This window comes from Tamandua tetradactyla, chromosome 12 (genome assembly GCF_023851605.1).
Source record: "Tamandua tetradactyla isolate mTamTet1 chromosome 12, mTamTet1.pri, whole genome shotgun sequence".
NCBI classification, from domain to species: domain Eukaryota; kingdom Metazoa; phylum Chordata; class Mammalia; order Pilosa; family Myrmecophagidae; genus Tamandua; species Tamandua tetradactyla.
In genome coordinates, this window is record NC_135338.1 from 80,767,887 (window position 1) to 80,790,870 (window position 22,984).

General features: G+C 49.6%; 1 protein-coding gene and 1 long non-coding RNA gene across 2 annotated transcripts in view; one reads left to right on the plus strand and one right to left on the minus strand.

Moving 5' to 3' along the window:
• Positions 1–308: 308 nt before the first annotated feature.
• The window catches only part of KLF13 (KLF transcription factor 13), a 48,738-nt gene continuing 26,062 nt past the window's right edge, over positions 309–22,984 (minus strand). Inside the window, exon 2 of the mRNA XM_077124003.1 lies at positions 309–6,340. Coding sequence (XP_076980118.1) covers positions 6,051–6,340 — 290 coding nt within the window. The 3' untranslated portion in view covers positions 309–6,050. The remainder of the gene's footprint in view (positions 6,341–22,984) is intronic.
• Positions 9,683–22,411, plus strand: LOC143652404 (uncharacterized). Its single transcript, XR_013160639.1, has 3 exons — positions 9,683–10,128; positions 10,784–10,838; positions 22,125–22,411. It is a non-coding gene; the product is annotated as an uncharacterized LOC143652404 (long non-coding RNA).

Below are 22,984 nucleotides of genomic sequence, written 5' to 3' on the forward strand. Positions count from 1 at the left end.
TATTTTCCTTAGTGCTAAAGATAGATTTGGAAGGCTAGGCTTTTATTTGGGGGGGGGGGGGATGGGTGCGTATGTGGATGGCTTGAGGTATGGAGATGCCATGAGCATGCCCTGAGGCGTCTACCAGGAGGGACACCCTCTTTTGCAAAGGGTTCCTCTTTCCAGTATGAGGCCTGCAAGACTTCTGGGTGTTTTCTGCCCCTTGGGCCAGTTATAATTGTTTAGAGTTTGTCCATTTTCATCCCCTTCCCCTCCCAGCACCTCTCCAAAGCATGCTCTTCAAATGAAAACTGTTGTGGCAAGTAAAATAATGAATCATAAATTTTATTTCAAAATGTAAACATCACTAAACATGCATACACGTTAAAACAATAAAATTTACAATTTCGTTAATCTTTTTCTTTTTGCATAGGACATCATTACAATATAGAATCTATGCCATACAAAATACATACAAAGTTTCATCCGAGCAAGCCAAGGCCAGACTGGGCGCTGTACAACTGTAATACTTCAGTGTAGTGATCCGGGAAAGATGAAATGTGGTCTTCGGAAGCATGGGGTGATGCTGGTTAAAAACAACAAAAGTTCCTACAGAAAACGAAAATATGTACTTGATGGAAATGGTCTTGGACCCTTGGGTTTTGCCTTTGGATTGTGGCAAAAGATTCCAGAGAAGCTTGCATCAATGGCTTTGGACGGGGGAGAGGCTGTCTGTGCAGCCTGGGGACCACGGAGACCGCAGTGCACCCACACCCAAGATTTCAGGTCCCGTGCAAGCCAGAACAAAACCCAGCACCCAGACAATGCATAGTCGCTCAGCAGATACCCGCACATGGGGCCCTCAAGGTCAGTGCATTCGGCATACCAGGGGTCTCAAGGCCAGAGTCAGGGGAGCACAGCCCCTCACTTGCACCCAGACAGGGTCGCTGACCTTGGGAATGGACCCTGGACCCAGCAATGCTGGGGAAGTGGCCTCTGCAGAAGGGCCCCTGGGACTAAGCCTCTAGCCAGGCCTGTGACTGGCTCTGCAGGCATTTAGCCTAAAAGCTGGGTTTCCCGACGACTGTGTGCAGTGGCCTGTCAATGAGTCCTCTAGGAGGAGACACAAGTGAAAATTAAGGGTTCCAGGAGCCCTGATAGAAAGCGGCTGGTGCTACGCTCCCCACAGGGAATGTGTGACGGGAAGGGAAAGGGGTGCTCCATTTCTACTATCCCGTTCATTTTTAAATAAAAGTAGTAATGCTTTAAAGCTGTATGAGAAGGGGAGAATCTGGACAGGGTTGGGGGGGGTGTCATTACACTGCCAGTCCAGTATTTCCAGATGGGGTCGTGGCCACCCTTCTTGCATGGACACCAGGTCCCACTTCCTGTCAAACCCAACCTTTGGGAGGGACGAGAGACAGCGGGTGGGGGCTGAGTTGGGCAAGGCCAGTGGGAGAAGGGCTACACCCGGAAGCACATTCAGGCATTTGTCAGTAGTAAGCTGGATGGTGCCTCCACGCTGTGGCAGAGAACTCTCCGGAATGTGTCTACAGCAAACCTCTGGAGCCTAGCCTCAGCGTCAGGAAAATCCTATGGCCTCAGGGTGAGCCTGAATTCAACAATTGTCAGCCTGCCTCCTTGATGTGAGTTTTGCGAAATATGGCCACCAGAATCCCCTATGGAATCTTTGGACAACAAAATATGTGGGATGACTGGCAAAACCTTGCTTCTGTCCTATTTCTCATTGGTTGTGATGTGACCAATACCTCAAACCCTTTTAAACTTTCTGGCACTGTTTCTGTAACTATATGAATTTTCTCTAAATGGGTTAAAAGAAATTTAAAAAAATATACATATATATATATCAATGACACCTGTCAGAAACCAAAATTAGATAGTCGTGAAAACACAGCCCAAACTGGGAGGAGCAGAAAGATGAAGGGCCACGACTGTTCAGAGCATGTTTCCTCATCAGGCTGAGATCCCCTGTGACATCCATGGTGACAGCTGAGACCCTGTGCCACTCATCCCAGCACCTGTTTCCAGCAGGAAAGGAGACCGGGCCTTTAGGGGAGCCTGGTTCTGTCACTTTGCTTGGGACCTCCCCCTGTGGCTTGTGCACTGACCCATAGCATGGTGAGGTCAGGGGGTGCCAGCACCCTGGTGGTTTTGCCCCTGGAGGCCTGGATATGCCTGCTGCAGGAGCCCCTGTCCCTGATGGACAGCCTGGGAAGGGCATCTCCTGAGCTGTGCTTCTGCCAAAGGCCATCCCTGCCTGTAGCACCCACAGGAGAGGACCACAGCACCTTTGGTGGAACTAGTGACTGTCTATCTGTATGGCTGTACGATTCATAGGCATTGGGGGAACTCACCACGATCCCCCTAATATGGCTGATGCAAAGAGAGGCTTCCTCACTTGGGACCTAAGCTGACCATCAGCCCAAAAGATGGTTGAGTCCTGGGCACTTCTGCAGCTGTGTGGAGAACTCTCACTTCACTTCAACAACTGTCACTTTGTGATTTCTGCCCCCTCGGCCTGCTAGGACTGAAGTATGCGCCAAAATAAAAGTGTGAGTTTTCACTATTATTTCTAGGGGCCCTCCAGGTTCCTCGATCCCTGTGAAACCAGCAAGCATAGTCATAATCCATAAGAATGAAAGACCCTGAAACAGACTCAGGCTGGGAAGACATCCTACACACAAGAAAGCAATGCAGGCTACCCTAGGAGGGTTCCAACTGGTATAACTGCTTTTTGGGGAACCTCAGTAAATGCAGCTCCTAGGCCTGCCACCATGTGACACAGGCAGTCCACATAACTTGCTAGGAGAGCGTGCCTGAACTTAGCCTGAGATTCACAGACTTGATTGCCCTTCAAGTGAGACACATGTAAGCCCAAGATGATTCCCTAGGCCCAGGGGCTGGAGGTGCAGGCCTGTGGCCCTGGGAGTTCTGGCAGTAATCCCCTCCTAGTGCCCTAGGTGTGAAGAACACCCCCCCCCCCACACACACACACACACATCTGGGCCTAGGCCTGCCCGCAGAAGGGACTGCCCCCTTCCATTAAATAAGAACCACTTCTGGGAATGAAGACGTGTTCATCTGCTCAATATAGCCAGTGCCTGCATATTTCTGTTTTAAGGCAATGTTACCCTTCCATCTATCAGATGGAACAGACCTGGGACATCTAGAAGAAAAAGGAAATTAAGTGCTCTCTTTGGAAACAGCCAACACCCGCTTTCCCTCCCCCACCCTCACCCCACCTAAAACAAAACAGCTTTTCTTTTGATTTCAAGATAACTGGGTTTTAGTCCTTTTCCTCACTTCCTATGCACAGAGAGATGTGGGGTTACACGATCTCCTTCCATGACACTGTGGGACAGATCGCAAGGAGACCCCTGGCTCCACTACAGAGAGGGCTCATAGGCCTTTCCGTTCCTGCTCCCTCTCCCTGCCTTTGGGGACTCATGGATGGGCGATCGCATCAAAGGACTTTGGAGTAAAATTCCTGAACCTGGAATGTGAATTCCTGAGACATGAAATGCATTCAGTGTGGCTTTCTCTGCCTTACACAGAAACACCAGGAGGGCCCGCCACAGACCCTTCTGTGTCTCCCTTGGGAGCTGGGCACAAGGATCTTTGTACACCCAACCACCCACGGTCCTCTTTTGTCAAGGGCTCTACCATGTGTCCAACCCTCTCCTGGGAACAAACACAATCCAGGCTGTGACCCACGCTAAACAGACTCAGAGTGGGGGCCCATCCCTTCACCAAATGCTCCCACCCAAGCAGCAAGAACAATGCTACTATGGAACTCAGTACCTGATGTGCTACTTACTCAGAAGCCACCAGCACGCCAACATCTGGTCCCAGCTGACACGCAGTGCAGAGAGAGAAATGGACACTGGGAACTTTGCCAGCAGTGGCAGCCTGTCAACCACATGACCACTGGGCAGAAGTGCCTGTCCATTGTGGAAGGGCCCAAAGCCACGGCCAAGGGGCTATGTGGGCCCTGCTGGGCCATGGTCTCTGAGGCTTCTCAGTGCTCTGCCCCCAGCCTCATTCCCAGGGGTGTGGGGGTGTGGGGGTGTGGGGAAGAAGCAGGACTGCCATAGCCAAGGCACTCTGGGCCCAGGAAGCCCACCTGAGCCCCTGAGGGGCCAAAAGCCCTTCCTCCCCATCAAAATGAGTAGAAAATACTCCTGTCTGCTCCAAACCTACAATCCCCAACACACACACAGACACATACACACACACACACACACACACACACACACACACACACACACGCGCGCGCGCGCACTGTCAAGAGGGCTTACATTTGAAAGCCCTCACCATCAGAAGGGCAGGGAGGTGCCCGTGGTTAGCAATGCTAAGCTGGCCAGCTCCTGCCTTCCCCAGAGGGGGAGCAAGCTGGGTGCTATCAGACTTGATCTGGCCCAGAGCCTTGAACCCACACAGCCTGGGCTCAGGGCTTGGGAGAAACTACCCGAACTCTCTGCTCTTCCCCTTTTACAATGAGAGCCTGGGTAAAGGTGGCTCCTGGCAGTCCTATGGCATCATGGGCCAGTGTGGCCTGGGTCCTCCAAGCAGAATAGGGAAAAGCAGAAGGGAGAGGGAAAAGTCCAGAGGGCACCAAACTCAAGTAGAAATTGGAAGTATGCTAAGTCTGCCCTGGGAGACATTGTGGGTCTGAGAAAAGCGTTTCCCACAATGATCCATCTGGGATTCACGGTGGAGGAAAACAGAATGCACTTTCTCGGAGAGTATTTTCTATAACATCCTCTTCAGCACTACAGAAAAGTTCCAATTCACAATGCTCTGGTCTCTTGCTACAGAACAACATCTATAAAGTACCAAGTGTGCACGCGCACATGTGGACAGGCACGCTGCTGCACACACAACCCTTCCATCACGTGGTCTGACAACCTCACCCACTGTTCCAGACAAAGGTGCTCACGAGCAGGGCTACTGGAGAACTCAGGAACAGCTGCATTAACACCTCCGGACACCTTTTTAGAAGGCCAGAATGCCTGGGTTTTATCTTCCAGTCAAGGCCCCGTTGTCTTCTCCAGGGATGACTGTCCTGTGAAGAGGGCCAGGAGATGGCTGTTCCTGGCATGTCTTGGACATAGTAGCAGTGGGTATCTCCGTGCAGGGCAAGGCAGGGCAGGTCGCAGCCGGGGCCCTGCCACATCAGCATGTTGCTGGTGCTATGGTACTCGCAAGTCAAACTTGCATTTCTGCTGCCAGGTCTCCGAGAGGCCACAGAGAGGGGTTGCTGAAGTGGTAGAGACAGGCATGGGGCCCGTCTGTCTCCCCCAGTGGCGTGCTCCTCTGTCCACCGTGGCTTAAGGCATCCATCTGAAGTGGCCTGTCCCTCAGCAATGTCTGTGTCCTGGGTCTGCTGGGGCAGGGTTTAGAGGCCAGGCACCCAGGTGGGCAGGAAGAGGGAAAAGCAACGCCTGACCACTCAGAAATCTGCCACAGAAGCCTGAGTGTCAGCAACTGTGTCCGCTTTGAACTGCCCAACCGGAACCACCTGCAAAGCAGAGGCTGACTGCAGCCTGCTGTTTTGACCCCAGAGTGTCCACGAGCCTAAAAGAAAACTCCCGAGTGCAAATCTATGTACAGAGTAAGGCGGCGGGAAGGGGTGTTGTCACTGACCTTGTGAAACATGTCCATCCCTGAGAATGGGGGAAAGGGGGGATCAACACGCTGAATTTCAACTTCATGGGTATCTCTATTGTGCAATTTGGGTATGGTGTTTTTTGAAAATTTTTGTTTCGGTTTTTTGTTTTTTAACAAATTTAACACCTGAGGTGAAGAAAAATTGTTTTTTTTGTTGTTGTTGACTTTCAGAAAGTTCTTTTTCTCTTCTTGGTTAAGAGAATAGGGAAAGCCAGGGACCCACAAGGGGAAGTGAGCCTCTGCTCATGGCTGTTGAAGTGGAGAAGTGCAGAGGGAGAGAGCCGTGGGGCCCCCACCAACCCTGGCCCTGGGCGGGGGGCGGCGGTGCTGGGGGGAGAGGGGGCTGTGCTGCTGGAGGGGAGGCGCCGGGGCGGCCGGGCTCAGGGCGAGCTGGCCGGGCTGATGGTCGGGCTGCTGGCGTCCGAGCGGCTGTAGTCGCTGACTGAGCCGGTCCGCGAGCCCCCGCCACGCCGCTGCAGCATGCCCGGGTGGAAGTTGGCGTGGCGGCGCGCATGCTTCGTCAGGTGGTCGCTGCGCATGAAGCGCTTCTCGCAGATAGGGCAGCGGAACTTCTTCTCGCCGGTGTGGGTGCGGTAGTGCCGGGCCAGCTCGTCCGAACGCGCAAACTTCTTGTTGCAGTCCTGCCAGCTGCAGGCAAAGGGCCGTTCACCTGCGGGGACAAAGGCGTCAGTCTAGGCTTGCTGGGATCCCTGCACCTCGACCCTCCAACCCCCTCTCTCGCCACTGTCCTGGGACCTGCCCCGCAGCCTCCCCCCACCCCTCAGCATACCTGTTTCCCCTGCCCCCACCTCAGCCAGCTCCTGAGATAAAACATCTGGCAGCTGTGCGAGAAGTCTGCCCTTCCAACTTGGCCCCAGGGAGAACCGCATTTTACCAGGAGACATAAGGAGCCACAGCCCACTGGGCAGCAGGAGTTGGAAAATACAGGTCAGGGCCAGAGGCCCTGTGCAAATGGACCCCCTAAATATGTGCCCAACACACCTGTGGTGACCCTCGGCTGTGGAGGATGCAGGTGTCCCTGAGCCCTAAGAAGTCATGTGCGGCCCCAGGAGACTGCCCCTGGGCAGGAGTCCATAAACCACACAGGGCCCTCAGTGGACGCACTCCAAAGCCTGGCACTTGGGTCCAAAGGCTGGGCAAGTACAGGGCTGCCAAAGAATTTCCAAACTTGAGCACCCTTTGCCCTTCACTTGGGCCACTTCCCACTCCCTCCTTGCCTTCTTGTCTGTAATGGGATTCCACTGGACTGTTTCCAGGGCCTCAAACCCCATGACTGACATGTCCGGTTTGCCCAGGTACCATGCCTTCTCTTACAGAAGGTTGAAGCCAGCAGGCCAACAGAGTGGGATGGCAGACCCCTTATCTCAGCATGCAGAGTGGAGGCAGGTAGACCCATGCATGGGGATGGATGTGACACAGCAGGGTTGGGGGAGGTAAATGAAGGTGGGTTACTGGTCAGGATGCCCACACCCCCCACCCCTGCTCCCATCCCCTTGTACAGTGCAACAAACAGACCAGCATCTACCCCACAAACTCCGAACCTCAAATACTCCATCTATCACTTAGGGAAGAACCAGCGTGAGAGAGGAGAGGGGACTGGCACCCCAGAATACAGTCCTTCAGATATTGGGGGCAGCTGCCTCACAGCCACCTTTGCTGCCTACTTCTTCCTCACCCCCAGGTCCTAAGGGTGACCACCAATCCTTGAGAGTGGACCACTTATTCCTAGAGCAGAGGAAATCCACACCAACCACACACAACACATCCATCAACTCTGGACAGAGACAGACATCTGAGGATGGCCAGGCAGCCCAGGAAGGCCGGGATCAAGGAAAAGATGGACTCCAGGGAAAAAACAGTCAAGCCAGGAAACAGAAGAGAAAGTGAACAGAAAATTTCTGATTAGCATTCTTAGAGGAACTGCAGACAAAACTTTATGCATGAAGCAAACAGGATACCATAAAAAGGAAGTTCAGAGAACAAAAAATAGTACTCAAAAACTGTAGATATAGTTGCACAAACGAAAAGCCCATAGAAAAGCTGGACATATACTCAAGAAAATTTCTCAGAAAAATAGAAAAACAACAACAAAAAAAAAACAGTCCTAGAAAATATTTTAATGTTATAGTGTTCTCTGTCTCACAGTAATGCTAAAGGTGTGGGGTGCATGGCTGTTACTGACTTCCTATTGAATTTGTGTTTTAGTGGGCAGGGGGTGAAGGAGACTTGAAACTGGGTAGCCATCATCATTTCCCAAACATATCTGACAGTTCCACACAGCACGAGCTGCAAGTTCAGAGCCCTGGGCACTAACCCAAGGAATTCAACATCTAACCAACAGGAGGTGTCTTCTCAGATTTGGACCTGCGGGGCGGTGGGTGACCCAAATTCAGACTCAGCCTTGAGACTGGCTCTGGGCCCTTGATGGGGGCTTTATCTTTAGCAAGTCTCTTTCCTTGCAACCCTGAGAGGCATGTGAGGTGAGTGTAATTGCAGATGAGCTTCCGGATATTGGGGCCACAGAGAACCACAACATTGCAAGGGATGGGATGGTAGTGCCAGGCAGCTGGGGGTAGCAGGAGGTGGGGAAAGGCGGCCTTGCCACTCAGCCCTACACAGCTCTTGGTCTCCATGGGGATCAGCCATTTCAACCAAAAAGACGTAGTCCCCCTGTGCCATTCTCTATTTCTCTATCAGCCCATTCCTGAAGGGGAGCCACAGACAGACATATCAAACAGTTATGATTCATGCTGGCAAGGAATAGCACCAGGACTGGCTGGGGTAGCCCAAGGGGTGACAAGTGGCAATACAAGAATGAGTGGAGGGAAAGACAGCTTGGGAGTGGGGGTGGGGAAGACAGCCAGCCCCCAATCGTGGCCCCCAGGAGAACAGAGAACTTATACTCTAAGACAGTACTTCTCAACTTTTAGTGAGAACCCCAATGAACTTTGTTATGTGTGTTATACTCATCAATATTTATCACATTTGAAATTAAAGCGAAAAAGATTTTAGCAGCACACATTCCAGTAGCTGTCAGAGGGATGATGTCATCACATGTAGTCTCTGGAATATTCCATTGTACTCTTTTGAGAAAAAGAAAGGCAAATAACGCACTCTTAGGAAAACAATTTTGTTCTCAGGGCCCCCTCATAGGGTCTGGGGGAGCTGTAGGCATCCCCAGCCTCACTGTGCAAACTGCTGTTTGAGGGGAAGGCCTGGGGCAGTGTGGCTGAACCGAGTAAGAAGTGAGAGGTGCCTACCTCCCATTCTGAGGCAGTGCGGATGCCAACGGACTAAATAAACCCATGGTTCCCTTGTCTCTGGGCTGGACTCCTACATCTGCCTCCTGGGCATATGATGCAGGGTGGTAATAGTACGTACAGTAGATCAGCAAGGAGAGCTTAGTATAGCTCAGAAATCCCAGATCCCAGACTCCAGCAGAAAAGCTCGGCCCTCCTACAGTTTCCTGGTCCCAGCTGCCCTCCCCTACACCCCACCCACTTTCTGAAGTGGAGGGCTCCAGGCCAGGACTGTGACAGTGTATGTATGTGTGTGGGGAGGGTTATCAAGGACCAAGAGGCAAGACCAGGGGAGGACTTGGTGAGGGCGAGGCTGGGAAAAAGACTAGGCTTGTGGGGTGCTGGGCACACAGGGGAGACGTGAGAGGTGGGGGAGGGGAGAAGGATATGAGAGAGGCCTTTGTCACTGCAGGGGTATGTCATAGGGTGCTGGGTCATGTGCTAGGCTGGGGACACTGAGGTGCCCAGGTGCACAAGTCAGGGGGAGCTGGGGAGCTGTGCTGTGTATGGGGCGGGAAAGCAGATATAGGCAGGGGGAGTTCAGGGTGCTGGGCATGTGTAGGACTGGGGTGGGGCCACTGGAGTGCGCAGGACAGTGGGGATCATAGGGAGGGGGAGTTGGGGGCCCCTGGTGGGCATGGGGCTAAGACACCATTGGGAGGGGGACCTGGGGACTCCGGGAGCACATGGGTAGTGGGGGCTGTGGTCAGGGGGAGCTGTGCGCGGGGTGGCAAGCAGGGGGAGCTGTTCCCAGGGTGGTGAGCAGGGGTTACATAAATGTTCCCTGGCGCCGCAGCTAGGCTGCCACGCGGGCTGAGAGCGATTGCCTCATCTTATCAGGGAACAAGGCGTCCCACATGCGCTGTTGCCCAAGCCGCAGGCCTGGGCGGGGACGGCGTGTTCCCTCCAGAGAGGCTGTGAGCCGGGCAGGCCAGGCAGGGGCTCTCCTCCCTCCCAGCCAGACCTGCCCCCTCCCTCGCAGCAGCCTGTACACAAGAGACGAGCTCAGGAGCCTGCTGTGCTCTAGCTCAAATCCTGGGAAATCCCTTCCCCTCGGCTGGAATGTTCTGCCCACCTGTCTAAAGGGAGCTCCCAACTGTCTCCCAGGATCCACCCTTGGACAAAACACAGTCCACAGGTGAGCAGGTGTCCTGGCACCCCTGGTATAAACCACAACTTTACTTCTGCTGCTCAGGAGACTGCACACTTGTGTGCGTCTCTTGAGGGCAGCCTGCGAGGCCATTCTTCCTGTCCCAGTGCCTAGCCCTACGAGGAGTCAAAGGCATCTGAAGCTACTCTGTAGGAGAGAATCTTCCTTGTCCCTCACAATGCCTGTGGCCCTACCCACCCTCCTGTGTGGGTCTTCTCGGCCCTGGGGACCAGGGAAGCCTGCCTGAGCTCCTGTCTGTGGAGGGGCAAAGGAAGAGTCTGGGGGGGCTTGGTAAGGTCAGGAAAGCCCCTAAAGGGGAAGGCAGATGGCTTGTCATCCTAATAGGACAACCTGAATCACAAGAACAGACCTCTGCAGGGAGGAGGAAACCTAGGGGTGAGGGAGGATAAGAAGGGAGGGGTGAGAGTGCAGGAGGAGGAAAAGGCTAGTTAGCGGGTCAGAGGTCTCCAAGGGGAAAGAGCCTCTCCCATGCCAGCTGACCACCACCGGTGGGCTGTCATTTGTCAATGCATGGCTCTGCTCTGTGGCCAGATTTGGGGTCATTTCCAGCTCCAGACCTCAAGGCCTCCAGGTTATTCCTTCTAGAGAGGCCTACTCACCCACTCCTTCCTCTCTGGTACAGTTCACAGGTGCGTCTGCCACAGGGAGCAAGAGCTGCTAACCCTTAAGGATACCTGGTAGGTGGATTGGGGGCCACAGGAAGCCTGTCCTCTGCAGTGGGAAGTGAACTTTCCTAATTCCTCACATGCCATTTGGCTGCTCAAAATACCCAGGGTTTACAAACCCACAAGGAGCCAGGACCCTGACCAGCCCTCTCCCTGGAAATCTAGGAAATCCTCACTTGCGGTGAGGGGAGGAGGCCAGAAGAAATCTGTCAATCAGTTGGCTGACGGTGCGGCCAGACCCCTTTTGTCCTGAGAACTACCCTGGGTTGGGGGATGTATTTTCTGTCCCAGCAGCAGCCACGCAGTAGTTAGCACCTAAGTGCTCCCACTTGTTCACCACTTAACCTCCTGGCAACCGGGGTTACCCTTTATCTTATTCCTAATGTTTACACTGACACACTGAACTATGTGCCTCTAGATACCATAAGAGCTTGTGTGATACCAACCCTGTTATCACCAGGGAGGCTGGGAGTCACCTACATATGCACGCATGAGTGAGCCCATGGCAAACCCCTGCAGCAAGAGAGAATCACTGGGCCCCATGTTCAAAGCCAACACCAGCCAGGGTTCTTGTTTCCTAACTACCACTGCCCCAGGGAGCTGTGGTCCGGGGCTCTTATTTGGGATGCAGGATTGTCGCTTTATCACACGTGCCTATGCACACTTGCACATACAAGGGTTGGTGGGATGCTGAAAGGAGGAGGGGCCTGGCCTTGAAGCCACAAGGGAGGTAAAGCCTCCAAGCGCTACAAACAAACAAGCCAACCTGCCTTTTACATTATGTGTGTGTCTCTCCACATTTCTAGAGTGGAACTTCAGATATAGGCATTTCTGTTGTTTTGACTTTTTTGTTTTGAAACAAGGCAACTTGATCCTAAAATTCATATAGAAAAATAAGCAAAATTAGCCTAAACAGAAAAATTTTTTTAAAAAGTGTTGTTGGGAATGGGGGAGTAGACTACCAGATATTAAAGAAACTGTCCATGAATGGGTAGGCTGGTGGAACAGAATAGAGATTCCAGAATTAGAACCAAAGACCATGGGAAAAGTATATGGAATAAAGGTAAAATCTAACCCCCCTGGCAGGAAGGTAGGGTTGGAGAGGGGGTGGGGCGGGTAGTCAGTTAATATGGTTAGGAAAACTAAGAAGCAACTTTGGAAAGAAAGATCCACACCTCACAGCCTTCATCATGATAAATTTTAAATGGACTGAAGATTTAAACGTAAAAAAAGTCTTCAGAGCTTCTAGGAGAAAATTTCTCTATAATCCTATAAGATAGGAGTCCTTTCCAGGAGTCAAAGTCCAGAAACTGTCAAAGAAAAGACTGATATATTTGACTACATAAATTTAAAATACTCCTGCATGGCCTAAGTCACTAAAACAAAGGTAGAAGATAAATAACAAACTAAGAATATTATTTGAAGCTCATATCACAAAGAAAGCTCATTGACATTAAAAGAAAAAAAGTCCAAAATAGAAAAATGGGCAACGGCTGTAACCTATAGTACAAAAAGGAAAATAAAATGGCTCTCAAATATCTGAAAAGATGCCCATCCTCACTCATCAAAAGGTAAAGGTAAATTAAAACCCTGCTGAAATAGTACTTTCTACCTGTTAGATTCATAAGGCAGGGACAAAGTCTCACGCTTGCCTATGGAAGTACAAATTGCTACAACACCTATGGTGACATTGGGCAATGCCTGCTACAACTACTAGTGCACATCCCCTTTGACCTGCACGGGAATTTTGGGGAATCTGTCCTACCAACACACTTGTAAGACCACCAAATGGCAAGTGTACCTGATGACTCAGCAGAGAAGCCAGAAAACAACTGATGTTCTTCCAGTGGGACCCAGTGAGTAACTATATAATACCCATAAAATAGAATACCATGAAAAAGCACTAGAATTTTATGATTAGAACTTTATGAACTGATATGGACGGATCTCCAAGCTATCCTGTTGAGCAAAGAAAGCAAGATTCAGAACAGAATGCATAAAACCAGAGGAGAGGTAGTATGCATGTATATTTGCATTTGTGGCCAGATTTGGTGAGCTCACCAAATGTTGGTGAGGATGTGATGCAGAAAGAAAGGAAGGGTTCCTAAGAAACCTAAGGATACCTAAGAGATTAGGATTACCTGGAGGAGCAGGACTGGGAACACGGAGGGCAGGGAAGGTGGGAGAATTTTCCTGGAAAATTATTTAAATCTCTGGATTGGGAAACATAGGTATATTATTAACTATTCAAAAAACTAAAAACAAAACCTCATAGTGAATTAGAACAGGCTAACCATGCATAATGCTAATTTTTTTTATAGGTTTTTTTGTTTGCTTGTTTGTTTGGGTGCACAGTCCAGGAATCAAACCCGGGTCTCTCGCATGGAAGGCGAGCATTCTACCACTGAACCGCCCGTGCACCCTATGCAAAAAGTTAATTTTAAAAGAGGCCTTAAACAAAAAAAAAAACACTCCACTCATTGTAGGTCAGGCCCCACTCAGGTTCCTTTGTCACCTCTCCCTCCCACTACATTTCAGAACACAACCCCAAATTCCCCTTAAAATAAAAGATGCATCCAGGCAGCCTCTCCTTCCAATGTGGTTGGGGTGGGGCAGCTTCTTGGAGAAAAAGAAGCTCACAAACAACAATGAAATGTATCCCCTTTTCTGAAAGAGGTTCCCCAGGCCCAAGGGCCATCATGATGTGTTAGGGCCTTCCCCACTCTTATCCCTGAATGCTGTACTCTTATACCATAAAAGTCAGCTCTGTTTATTCTGACACGACTGTTCAAAATGGACCTGGGTGGGTGCGCAGAGAGCTGGCCGAGTCCCAGCAACTCTCCCTACTCCTCTTTTCTACAAAGGGGCTCAAGTTATTTGGCTTAGAAGTTCTAGAAGGGTGAACCCCATCCTTCTGCCAGCACTGCTGAAGAGACGGTTCTCTTAGAATGAAAGAGGAGGGGAAAGAGCAGGGTGGGGGGGAGGGGAAGGGGAGGGAGCAGAGCAGCCATCTGGAGCAGCACCAGCACGGTCGGCCACCAGGGGCCTGATCTGACTCCCACCCCAGAGAAAAGAAAATTCTTCACTGTCAGCCAGGGCCCAGGGAGAGGGTGTGGCATGTGTGTGTGAGGGATGAGGGAAACAAAATGGAGTTCCCGGCCTCCTGCAGCCACAGTCAGCCACCCTTCTCTGTACCCAAGGCCCCGTGCCCACACCCCAAGCTCTTTGGGCCGCTGAGGGGCCCTCTCTCCCACAGAGTCTCTGGCAACAATTCTGCCCCCACTTCCTCTTCCTGTGTTTCCCTCCCCTCAGTCTTCATTTCCTCCCTCTACCACCCTCAGGTGTGGTGGGCTCTGCCGGCAACGCCCAGGCCCTGCCACACAAGGCAGAAGAGACCCACCAACAGCAAAGACATCTAAACGCAAACAGATGTCCACGTGGGAAGCTCATCCAACTCCACCAACCCAGAGGGACAGGAAAGCATCAATATGAAATGCATCTCTAGAGAGGACCAAAGTTTGGAAAGTCAAAAGACCTCACCAAGGTTACATGCCCAGAATGGCTGGGCCTCAGAGTCTAGACTTCATGGAGCAGAAATTTTCCCACCTCCTCCCACACCATGCAGTAGGAACTCAGGTGGCTCCAGGCTGCAAAAGCCCTTAGTGGCCATTCGTGTCCCAAGGGTGACAGCAGAGAGAAAGCTCCAAAGCCAACAACCTGCCTTATAGGTGGGAACACACTCCACCCCATGCTTACCTTGGCGCCTGCAGTTCCCCAGGGGTGGGGGGCTGGCAGCCACCCTGTCAGACTGCACCCTGCTAAACCTGCACCACGGGCCCACCTTAAAGTGCCAGAGGAGCTGGGTGCCTCTTTTCCAAGAGGTGGGAGAAGACTGAACAGGGGCCAAGGCATGAGCACACAAAACCAGCAAAGAACTGGTGCTAGGACAGAGCAAGACCTTTACCTCCAGGCCCTGCACCTACCACCTGGCCTGCTTCAAGTACATGAGAAAGTCTTGACATAACCAAACAATGTTTTGGAGTTGGTGTCACAAAGCAAATCAGAATTAAAATGTGCATGCTATCTTGATGCTGATGTAAACACCAAAAAGTCAGAGACTAACCCATCTCTTCTAGAATTGCCCTTAGATGAATTCCATTACAGCAATGCAGAGGAGCTACTGCCCAGGATCCCCAGGGAGGGCCCAGGAAAGCCCAGGTAAAGGAACCCACCCTGTGGTTTCTGGCTAGCCTTGCCCATGGGGAGCAACTGGCACCTCGGATCTTCTGGGAGAGCCATTTTGCAGAGAATGCAGAGGCCCTCTAGGAAACCTGTGAATTCTGTTCAGGTACAGCACAGTCCTACATGTACCTTTCAGTCCTACATGCACCAGAAAGGTGGCAGGCCTAAAGTCGGAGGCCAAACCTGCTGCTGGCTGGAACCCCCTGCCCAGGACCCTCAAGGCTTCTTCCTCTCAACAGGAATTAAAGTCTGGCCCCTGACCTCCTCATACCCCATCTGGCCCGCCCTACTTGCTCCTTCGGTTCTTCTCTGCCCTAGCATGGAATAGGTCTCTTGGATACCAGCCAGGAGGAAATGAAGATGGCATATTCTCTACTGTGCCCTCTGCTCCCCAGGAGCCTAAGACTTTCCTCACCACCTTTGCAACTGATTCCCATGGCCCAAGGCCACGTGAGCTCCCTGCCTCCTTACCCCAGGACCCTGAAGGAGTGGAGCATAGAGGGCCTCATGTTCCTTGGCATGGCTCCCCTACCCCAGTTGCTGGAACCACACTTCCTGTATTGGGTGGGGCTGAGTGTGCACATAGTTTGCCTTGTCCTGAAGCCTGCCACCTGGCTATCTCTCTGCTCCTGTTCCCACAAGCCACACAGATGGGCCCACTTATAAACAGCCCCATCCACATTGTCCAACCCAGAAAGGAGCTTACTGAATGGACGGTATGAGCTCCCTGTTCAAATGCACACATGAAACGTATGTGTGACAAAGTTAAAATTATAGGAAGGAATCTAGAATGTCTCAAGATGGGATTTATGCTGCATTTCTGTTTTTTTTCATTGGAACTACTGTACACCACCGGAAAGAATACAATAACATTATCCTACACATCAGTAATTCTCACCCAAACCTCCAGTTTATGAAATGGAATTGCTTTCTATAGAACCAGCATCTCTGACCTCTATCGAGGGAATAGCAATCATTTGCACACACTGCACACTTGCCAGAAATTTCATAAAGGAATTTTTCTTCATCTTGCTAAGGGTTATAGAACACATTTGAAAATTTCCACTCCCAAGTTCCCTTTGAAAACAGCAATGATAAAATACTGATGTTTTTTGCCAGCAGAAGGTCAGAAGCCACAAGAGGCAAGGGCTCCTGAGTTTCTCTCACATCACACACACACACACACAATCCCCCAAGCCCTTCCCCCTGTTACTTCCTAAATGGATACACAGAGAGAGCAGAGTATACTTCCCCCTGTACTGAAAGCTTCCAGATCATGGGCTGGCATGTGCAAAGACCCTTCAAGGTGATCCAATGCTCCAATTGGACTCACATGAACTAAAAACAAAGGATAGACATTCTATTCCTTTTGGCTTTAGTTAGATGGCCAAGAGCCATTTCCCTATTAAACACCTGCCCCCACCCTTTTCCATGTAATCTGGAAATGAGGGCTGCTTCTAATTGCTGCACACAGGGTGCATAGGCTGGTGACTGCCCAGAATTGACATTGCAACTGGGGTTTTCAGAGACTTTCTGAAACAATCACAAAGGACAGGCAGAAACGTAAGTTTGGAATTCACAACTAAAGACACAGGTTTATTTACCTGATAAAAATACTCTTCATTTGAGGCTGACCAAAAGTAAAAGTAACTTGTATTCATAATATGTAAAGAATGCTTAAAGTTCAAATAAGAAAATTAACACCCAATTTTAAAAGTGAGCAAAAGAAGATATACAGATAGCAATCAACCATGCGAAAAGATGCTCAACACCCTCTGTGATTAGAAGAATACAAATTAAAACAGCAATGAGGTACCACTATACACTTAATGGAATGACTAAAATCCAAAAAACTGACAACACCAAATGTTGATGAGGATGTAATGCAACAGGAATTCTTATTCATGGTTGGTGGGAAAGAAAATGGGCACAGCTGCTTTAGAAGACAATCTAACAGTTTCTTCTACATAAACATAGACTCACTTTAGAGCCCAGCAATCCCACTCCTAGACATTTACTCAAGTGAACTGAAAACTCACGTTCACACAAAAACTTGTACATGGATCTTTATGGCAGCTTTATTCATAGTCAACAAAAACTAGGAACCACCAAGATATCCTTCTACAGGAGAATGGATAAGCTCTGGCATATCCATATGATGGAATACTAGTCTATGATTTAAAAAAAGGAAGAAGCTATTGATTCACAAAACAAAACAGATGGCTCTTAAATGCATTTTGCTAATTCAAAGAAGCTAGACCCAAAAGGCTTCACATTACATGACTTCATTTATACAACATATTAGAAAAGGGAACTCTCTAGGGACAGAAAGCAGGTCAAGTGTTGTCATGCGTTGGGGGGGTTCAAGGAGTGATGATGACAAAGGGCAATTTTTAGGATGCTGGCACTGTCCTGTATGGCTGTCGGGGGTAGATACAAGACACTATGCATCTGTCTAAGCCCCTGGAACTGTACATCCTAGTGAACCACCACCACCACAACAAAAGGGAACCAGGAGGTTGAAGGAACCCAGGATAAAAGGCAGACAGTGACCAATGAATCTGACTGCTTTATGAGGTAAGGATGGGGAAAGGACTGACCTTGGGAACTTGGGAAATGGCGTTTTGACTTGAAACTGTAAGACTAAAGACAAAAGGAACTATATACAAATCTGGACTCTAGTTTCTCATGGGAGTGCAGGTTAGCAATTTTGAGACTGCTTTACATGTGTACTGAGGTTGAACAACTACGGAAATGTATGGTGGGTGGGGGAGCCAGGTTCTCACTGTCGAAGAAGGAAGCTACAGACATGCACGGGGGGTGGCTGGCATCAGCAGTGTGGTACTGGGTTAGAGTCTGAGTCATCAGTGTGAATTCATGTTCAGTTTAATGTATGTATACACACACAGAGAACAGATACAGAACTATAGATATATATGTGTATACATGGGTTTCTATATACATATGTATCTTCCAGCCTTGTCGGCTGAGAAAGCCTAAAAGCAGTAACACTGCATTGGCAATGAACTCACCCAGTGCCCAGATCTTTGTCTCTAAGTGCCATTCTCCAATGAAAGTAACCTGGACTCCTTGGAGAAGTGGCTGATTCTGGAGCTGAGGAAAGGGAACATTAAAGATGAGCCTGAAGGGTGGTGCAATGGTGACTCAGTGGCAGAATTCTCACCTGCCATGCTGGAGACTCGGGTTCGATTCCCAGAGCCTATCCATGCCCCCCTCCCCCCCCAAAAAATGAGCCTGAAGCATCTTATTGTGCCAGAAATAATAAAGTACTAAAAAAAAAATAAAAGGATGAGTACATATCAAGGGGACATATGGGAGTCGGCCTGATAGAGCTCCCAATAGCCAAGGCTAGAGTAATTTGAACGTCGAAATAAAAACAGGGATAACTCATGTGGATCTCATTCCCCCAAAGATATGATGTTAAGGGCATTTGACCCCTGGGTTACTTCTCCACAAAATTCATTAATCCCAGGCTAATCATGAGAAACATCAGAGAAACCCAAACTGAGGGCCATCCTGCCAAATATCAGACAGTACTCCTCAGAACTCTCAAGGTCATGAGAAACAAGGAAAGACTAAGAAACTATCCCAGGCAAGAGGAGACTGCAATTCAGATAATGAATGAACCCTGTTTCACTCATACTTGACTGCTACACCAGCAGCCATGGAGTTTATTTCTAAGCAATAGCCTGTATTTGTTGGATAGTGCAAATAGATAATAAAGCTTCAACTGCTGGGGAAAAAAGTAAACTTCTAGCAAAAGGAAGTGACTTCCAAGATTCTTCTAATGTGTTGGAAGCATCAGCTCACACAGTGGTCAACCTCTACCACCTGGACCAATCCCTAATCAATGATTAGGAGAAATGAATGGGGACCTGCTCAGCAACTGAGGCAGCAGCAACTCAGTCTCTAGTGGCCCAGCAACTGTCCTCTTTATCTTCTTTCTGAAAGAACGTTACTTTACTTTGGAGCAGCAATGCACCAAGTAAAAGTGCCTCCTTCTTCACTCCCTTGCAGATAAGACTGAGTCTGGGAACCAATTCTGGTCAAGGAACTCTACAGAAGCTATAAAATGTGGCGTTCCATTGTTGCATTCAATGTGACCCTGGTAAAGGTCACATTAATATCTCCTTGCCCTTCCCCTTCTTCTTACCAAGAATATGTTTCAATGCTGAAGGAGAAACAGCTGGTGTGCGACCCTGGAGTGATAAACATAGACAAAACCCTCACACCCACAATGGCTGGGAGAAAAAGAAGGTGCCTCAGACCCTGGGGATATCACAGAGACACTTCACCTGTCCTGGACCGTCCATCTTGGGGCTTGGTATCTAAGACAAATAACCCGACAACCTCAGGTTTGGCAGGGGCTATGTCAGTATGCCCTCTACTTTCCCTGCATGACTGTCTTTTTGTGAGCTGCCATCAGTTGCTTTGAGAATATCATGCTGGGCAGCTCTAGCTGTGATTCCTGGATAACGATTCTGGGCAAGAACAAAAGAGTTTGACTGGCTGAGGGGGACAGGATTCCCATGTAGTCAAAGGCAGGCCTCTGCTCTATGCCCACCCCTTGACTGGGACTCATCTGACCCTTTCTTCTCTCCTTAAGCACCCCCACAGTGGTGTCCTCCATGAGAAGGGCAGTGAGGACAAAAAGCCCAATAGGGACTCTGGTTAAAGACAGCAAATCAATCCCAGGCATTCACCAGCCCCGCTTTCCCAGATCCCTCTAAAGGAAAAGAAAAAGGATTTTATTTTAAAAGAGAGAGACAAAGGGAAAGGAGAAAGAGAAATTATTTGGAAGATGGAAATCAGAAAAAGAGTAAAGGTGCCCCATGTTACCCTATACATCTCTTCTTCCACCCCAAACACTATGGGCCTGAAGTCGTAGGTGTCCAGAGAGATTGAAAAGAGGGACTTCACAGTGTGTTCAAGAGGTGGTTTGCAAAGATGATCCTGTCCCCCTCCCCACAGAAAGGTGACTACTCGTCCTACACCTACCTGCCAGAGACCAGAGGCTTGCCATCTAGGAAGATCAGTGGGGAGCCTCTGGACTGGCGCAAGGGACAAGGGAGCTTCCTGACGGCAGGACCTTGAGTAGCAGTTTGTTTATTCCTAGTCCTCTTTCCCCACTCAGTGCCAGAATGATGCAGCCAGGACTTTACCCTGGAGGCAGGGGCTGAAAGATGCTTGCCTGGGGGTAGCCCATCAGTCCAAGAGGAAACATCTGAAGGTAATGGCCCAGGAGCTCCCCCTCAGAAGCCCACAATCAAGAAGCCCTTCCCAATGCCCAAAACCCCAGTGCCTGAGACACCAACATCTGAGGAAAGCCTCTGAACACCACCAGAAGAAAGCAACATGGAGGGAGCAGAGGCTGTGCAGCAAGAAGAAAATGTCCCAAGAGCTGTCACTGATATCCTCAGAGATAAGCTATTGGATCTATGAAGCAAGAACAGAATGTTCTTTTAAAAAGGAAGACCCAGAAACCTGAGTTAGAAATTAAAGGTAACAGCAGGAAAAATGTGGACAGAAATAAAAATCGCAATAAAAGGGTTGGAAGGTAACACTGAGAAAATCCCTCAGAAAATATAGCAGAGAGACAAATAAATGGATAGTGGGAGGGAAAGGTTAAGAAAATTTAAAATCAACCTAGTATTCCCACTCCAAATAAAAAAGAAACTCACAGAGAGTCCTGAGCAGACAGAAGATAAGGTGATTATCAAGGATGGCAGGCAAAAATATTTCCCAAAAGTCAGGGCTTGGGACCACCCATTGAAAGGACCTACTGTGCCCAAGGATGGCCATAGCAAGACACTGCAGCAGCCTGGGGTCAAGACACAAATCCCAAAAGAGTACAAACCATCAGAAACCAGAACGGCTTCTGCCTTCTCCATAGCAACATTGGATATCAGGAGACGGAGGGGCAAAGCCTTTGAGATTTCCAGAGAAAACCATTTCCAACCAAGAGTGTGACACCCAGGGAAATTATGAAAGACATTCCTAGTCTAAAAAGAATATGGCCTCCTCTATACTCCTTCTAAAGCATGGATGGAAGAGGTCTTGTACTCAGAAGCAGAAGTCTCAAGGAAATGGACTTAAACCCAGGACAGTGGGGAGGGGGACAGCAGGGCAGCAACCAAGTAAAGGCAGGGTAGCCCAGACGTCCAGGAGAGAAGCCCCCTGAGGATGTACGTAGGGACCAAGGCATGGGGCAAGCCACATGGCTGGGGCAGAGGCAGGATGAGTCAGTGATAACAACAAATAAAGACAAGTGCTACTTTCAGAGAAAAGAAAGTAGATAATCCATGAGTCACTGCAGGTGGCATTCACTCAGTCAGGTTCATCTAAACAGCGAGGAAGGGCCAATCCAACCAAGATATGGCTTTATCATATTGGGGGTGAGGAGGGTGCCAGGGGAGGGGGAGGTGACAGCAAGCTAAGTTCTCCTCTGCCATGATGGGAACTCAACAGATAAGGCCTAAAACCAAAATACCGAGAAGAGTCACTTTGAACATGTTCTTGAGAGATATGAAGGAAAATGCCCAGCGCAGCAGCTAAAACGAGCTGGCAGTAACCAGCTCTGGGAAAAAGAATGGGAAGGGAGAGGGGTGCAGCAAGGGACCCATTTATTGTGTCGAGGTGTCCATAGTAATCTGATCCTTCAGCTACATGTATTCTAGCCTACATCATTCTAATAACATCTTTTAAAGAATTTAAAAAATAGAACAGGTATGATATTCCTGACAGAAATACCCCTTAGAGAATGACATTTTTATCCCAGTGGCACCTACTTCAGCAGCTGCAGGGGCTGTCTCCCCAAGCAGAGTGGGGACACACGGTGTCTTGTTCCTTCTTTCCTGTTCCTCCCTTAGGGGAGGTGAGTCACTGCACAGAGGTAAATGTTCACAGGGCACCAAGCCACTTCCTTGCTTACCTGTTACATTATTGGTGCTTAGAGGTATTAATTGTTGCTGTTTGGGGGTTCAGAAATACCTGTGTCCAGAACAGCTCAACCCTGAGAAAATTATCATTTCCCAGCAGCCTTCTTCTGACCTGCAACGAGTTGTTCAGCCCACAGCATCTGTGAAAGTGGCCCCTGCCTTGAGGTGAATGCATGATTTCAGGGTCTTCACCATTTCCGGACTCACAGATCATTTGGGGATGATTCAACCTCTGAATTTCTGTATTCGGCACTGACTTCATGTTCTCTTAAGCATTACAATTAGATATACTGGGCTTCCACCGAAAAATGTATGCCACTACTAATAATCATAACTATAAAATAAAAAGATTAATTTTAAAAAACATGTAGCATTAAAATATTTATCGGGTAAAAATAAATAGTATCTTGGACTTCATTCAGAATAACCCAGTAGCTGGCCAGATTGGTGAGCTGGCATGATGGCATGGGTGGAACCCGTCCCCTGGCTTGGAGACAACTTTCCCTCTCTGTATTCAGTCTCTCCTTCTGCTCTCCTGGGGCCTGCTCATGGCACTGGGTTTGACCACATACACACGCCCCTCCACAGTTAGGGTCCCTTCCTTCTACCTGTGCCCAATGTTCGTCCACCCAGGCCTGGTGCTCATTTCCACAACTGGTGAGTGGGGGAGCCCCTGGAAGGCCTCTATGGACCAGAAGAGATGGCTGGGGATTCCCAAAGGATGCTCTTTCATGGGTCTTGCTGAGGCCGAGCACGTCTGAAACCAGGCTGCAGGGTCCAGAAGTCCTGGTGTCTGGGCACTCTAGGGAGTAGGACTCCTGGGGGTCTGTGAGCTAGGTGGGGCTGGGGGCGGTACGTGGTGGTAGTGGCGGTATGGAACCTTCTTTCAGATGCAGCCTGGTTTCAGTTTTAAAGGAGAAACAGAGACTCAAAGAGGAGGCCAACTTTCCAAGCCCA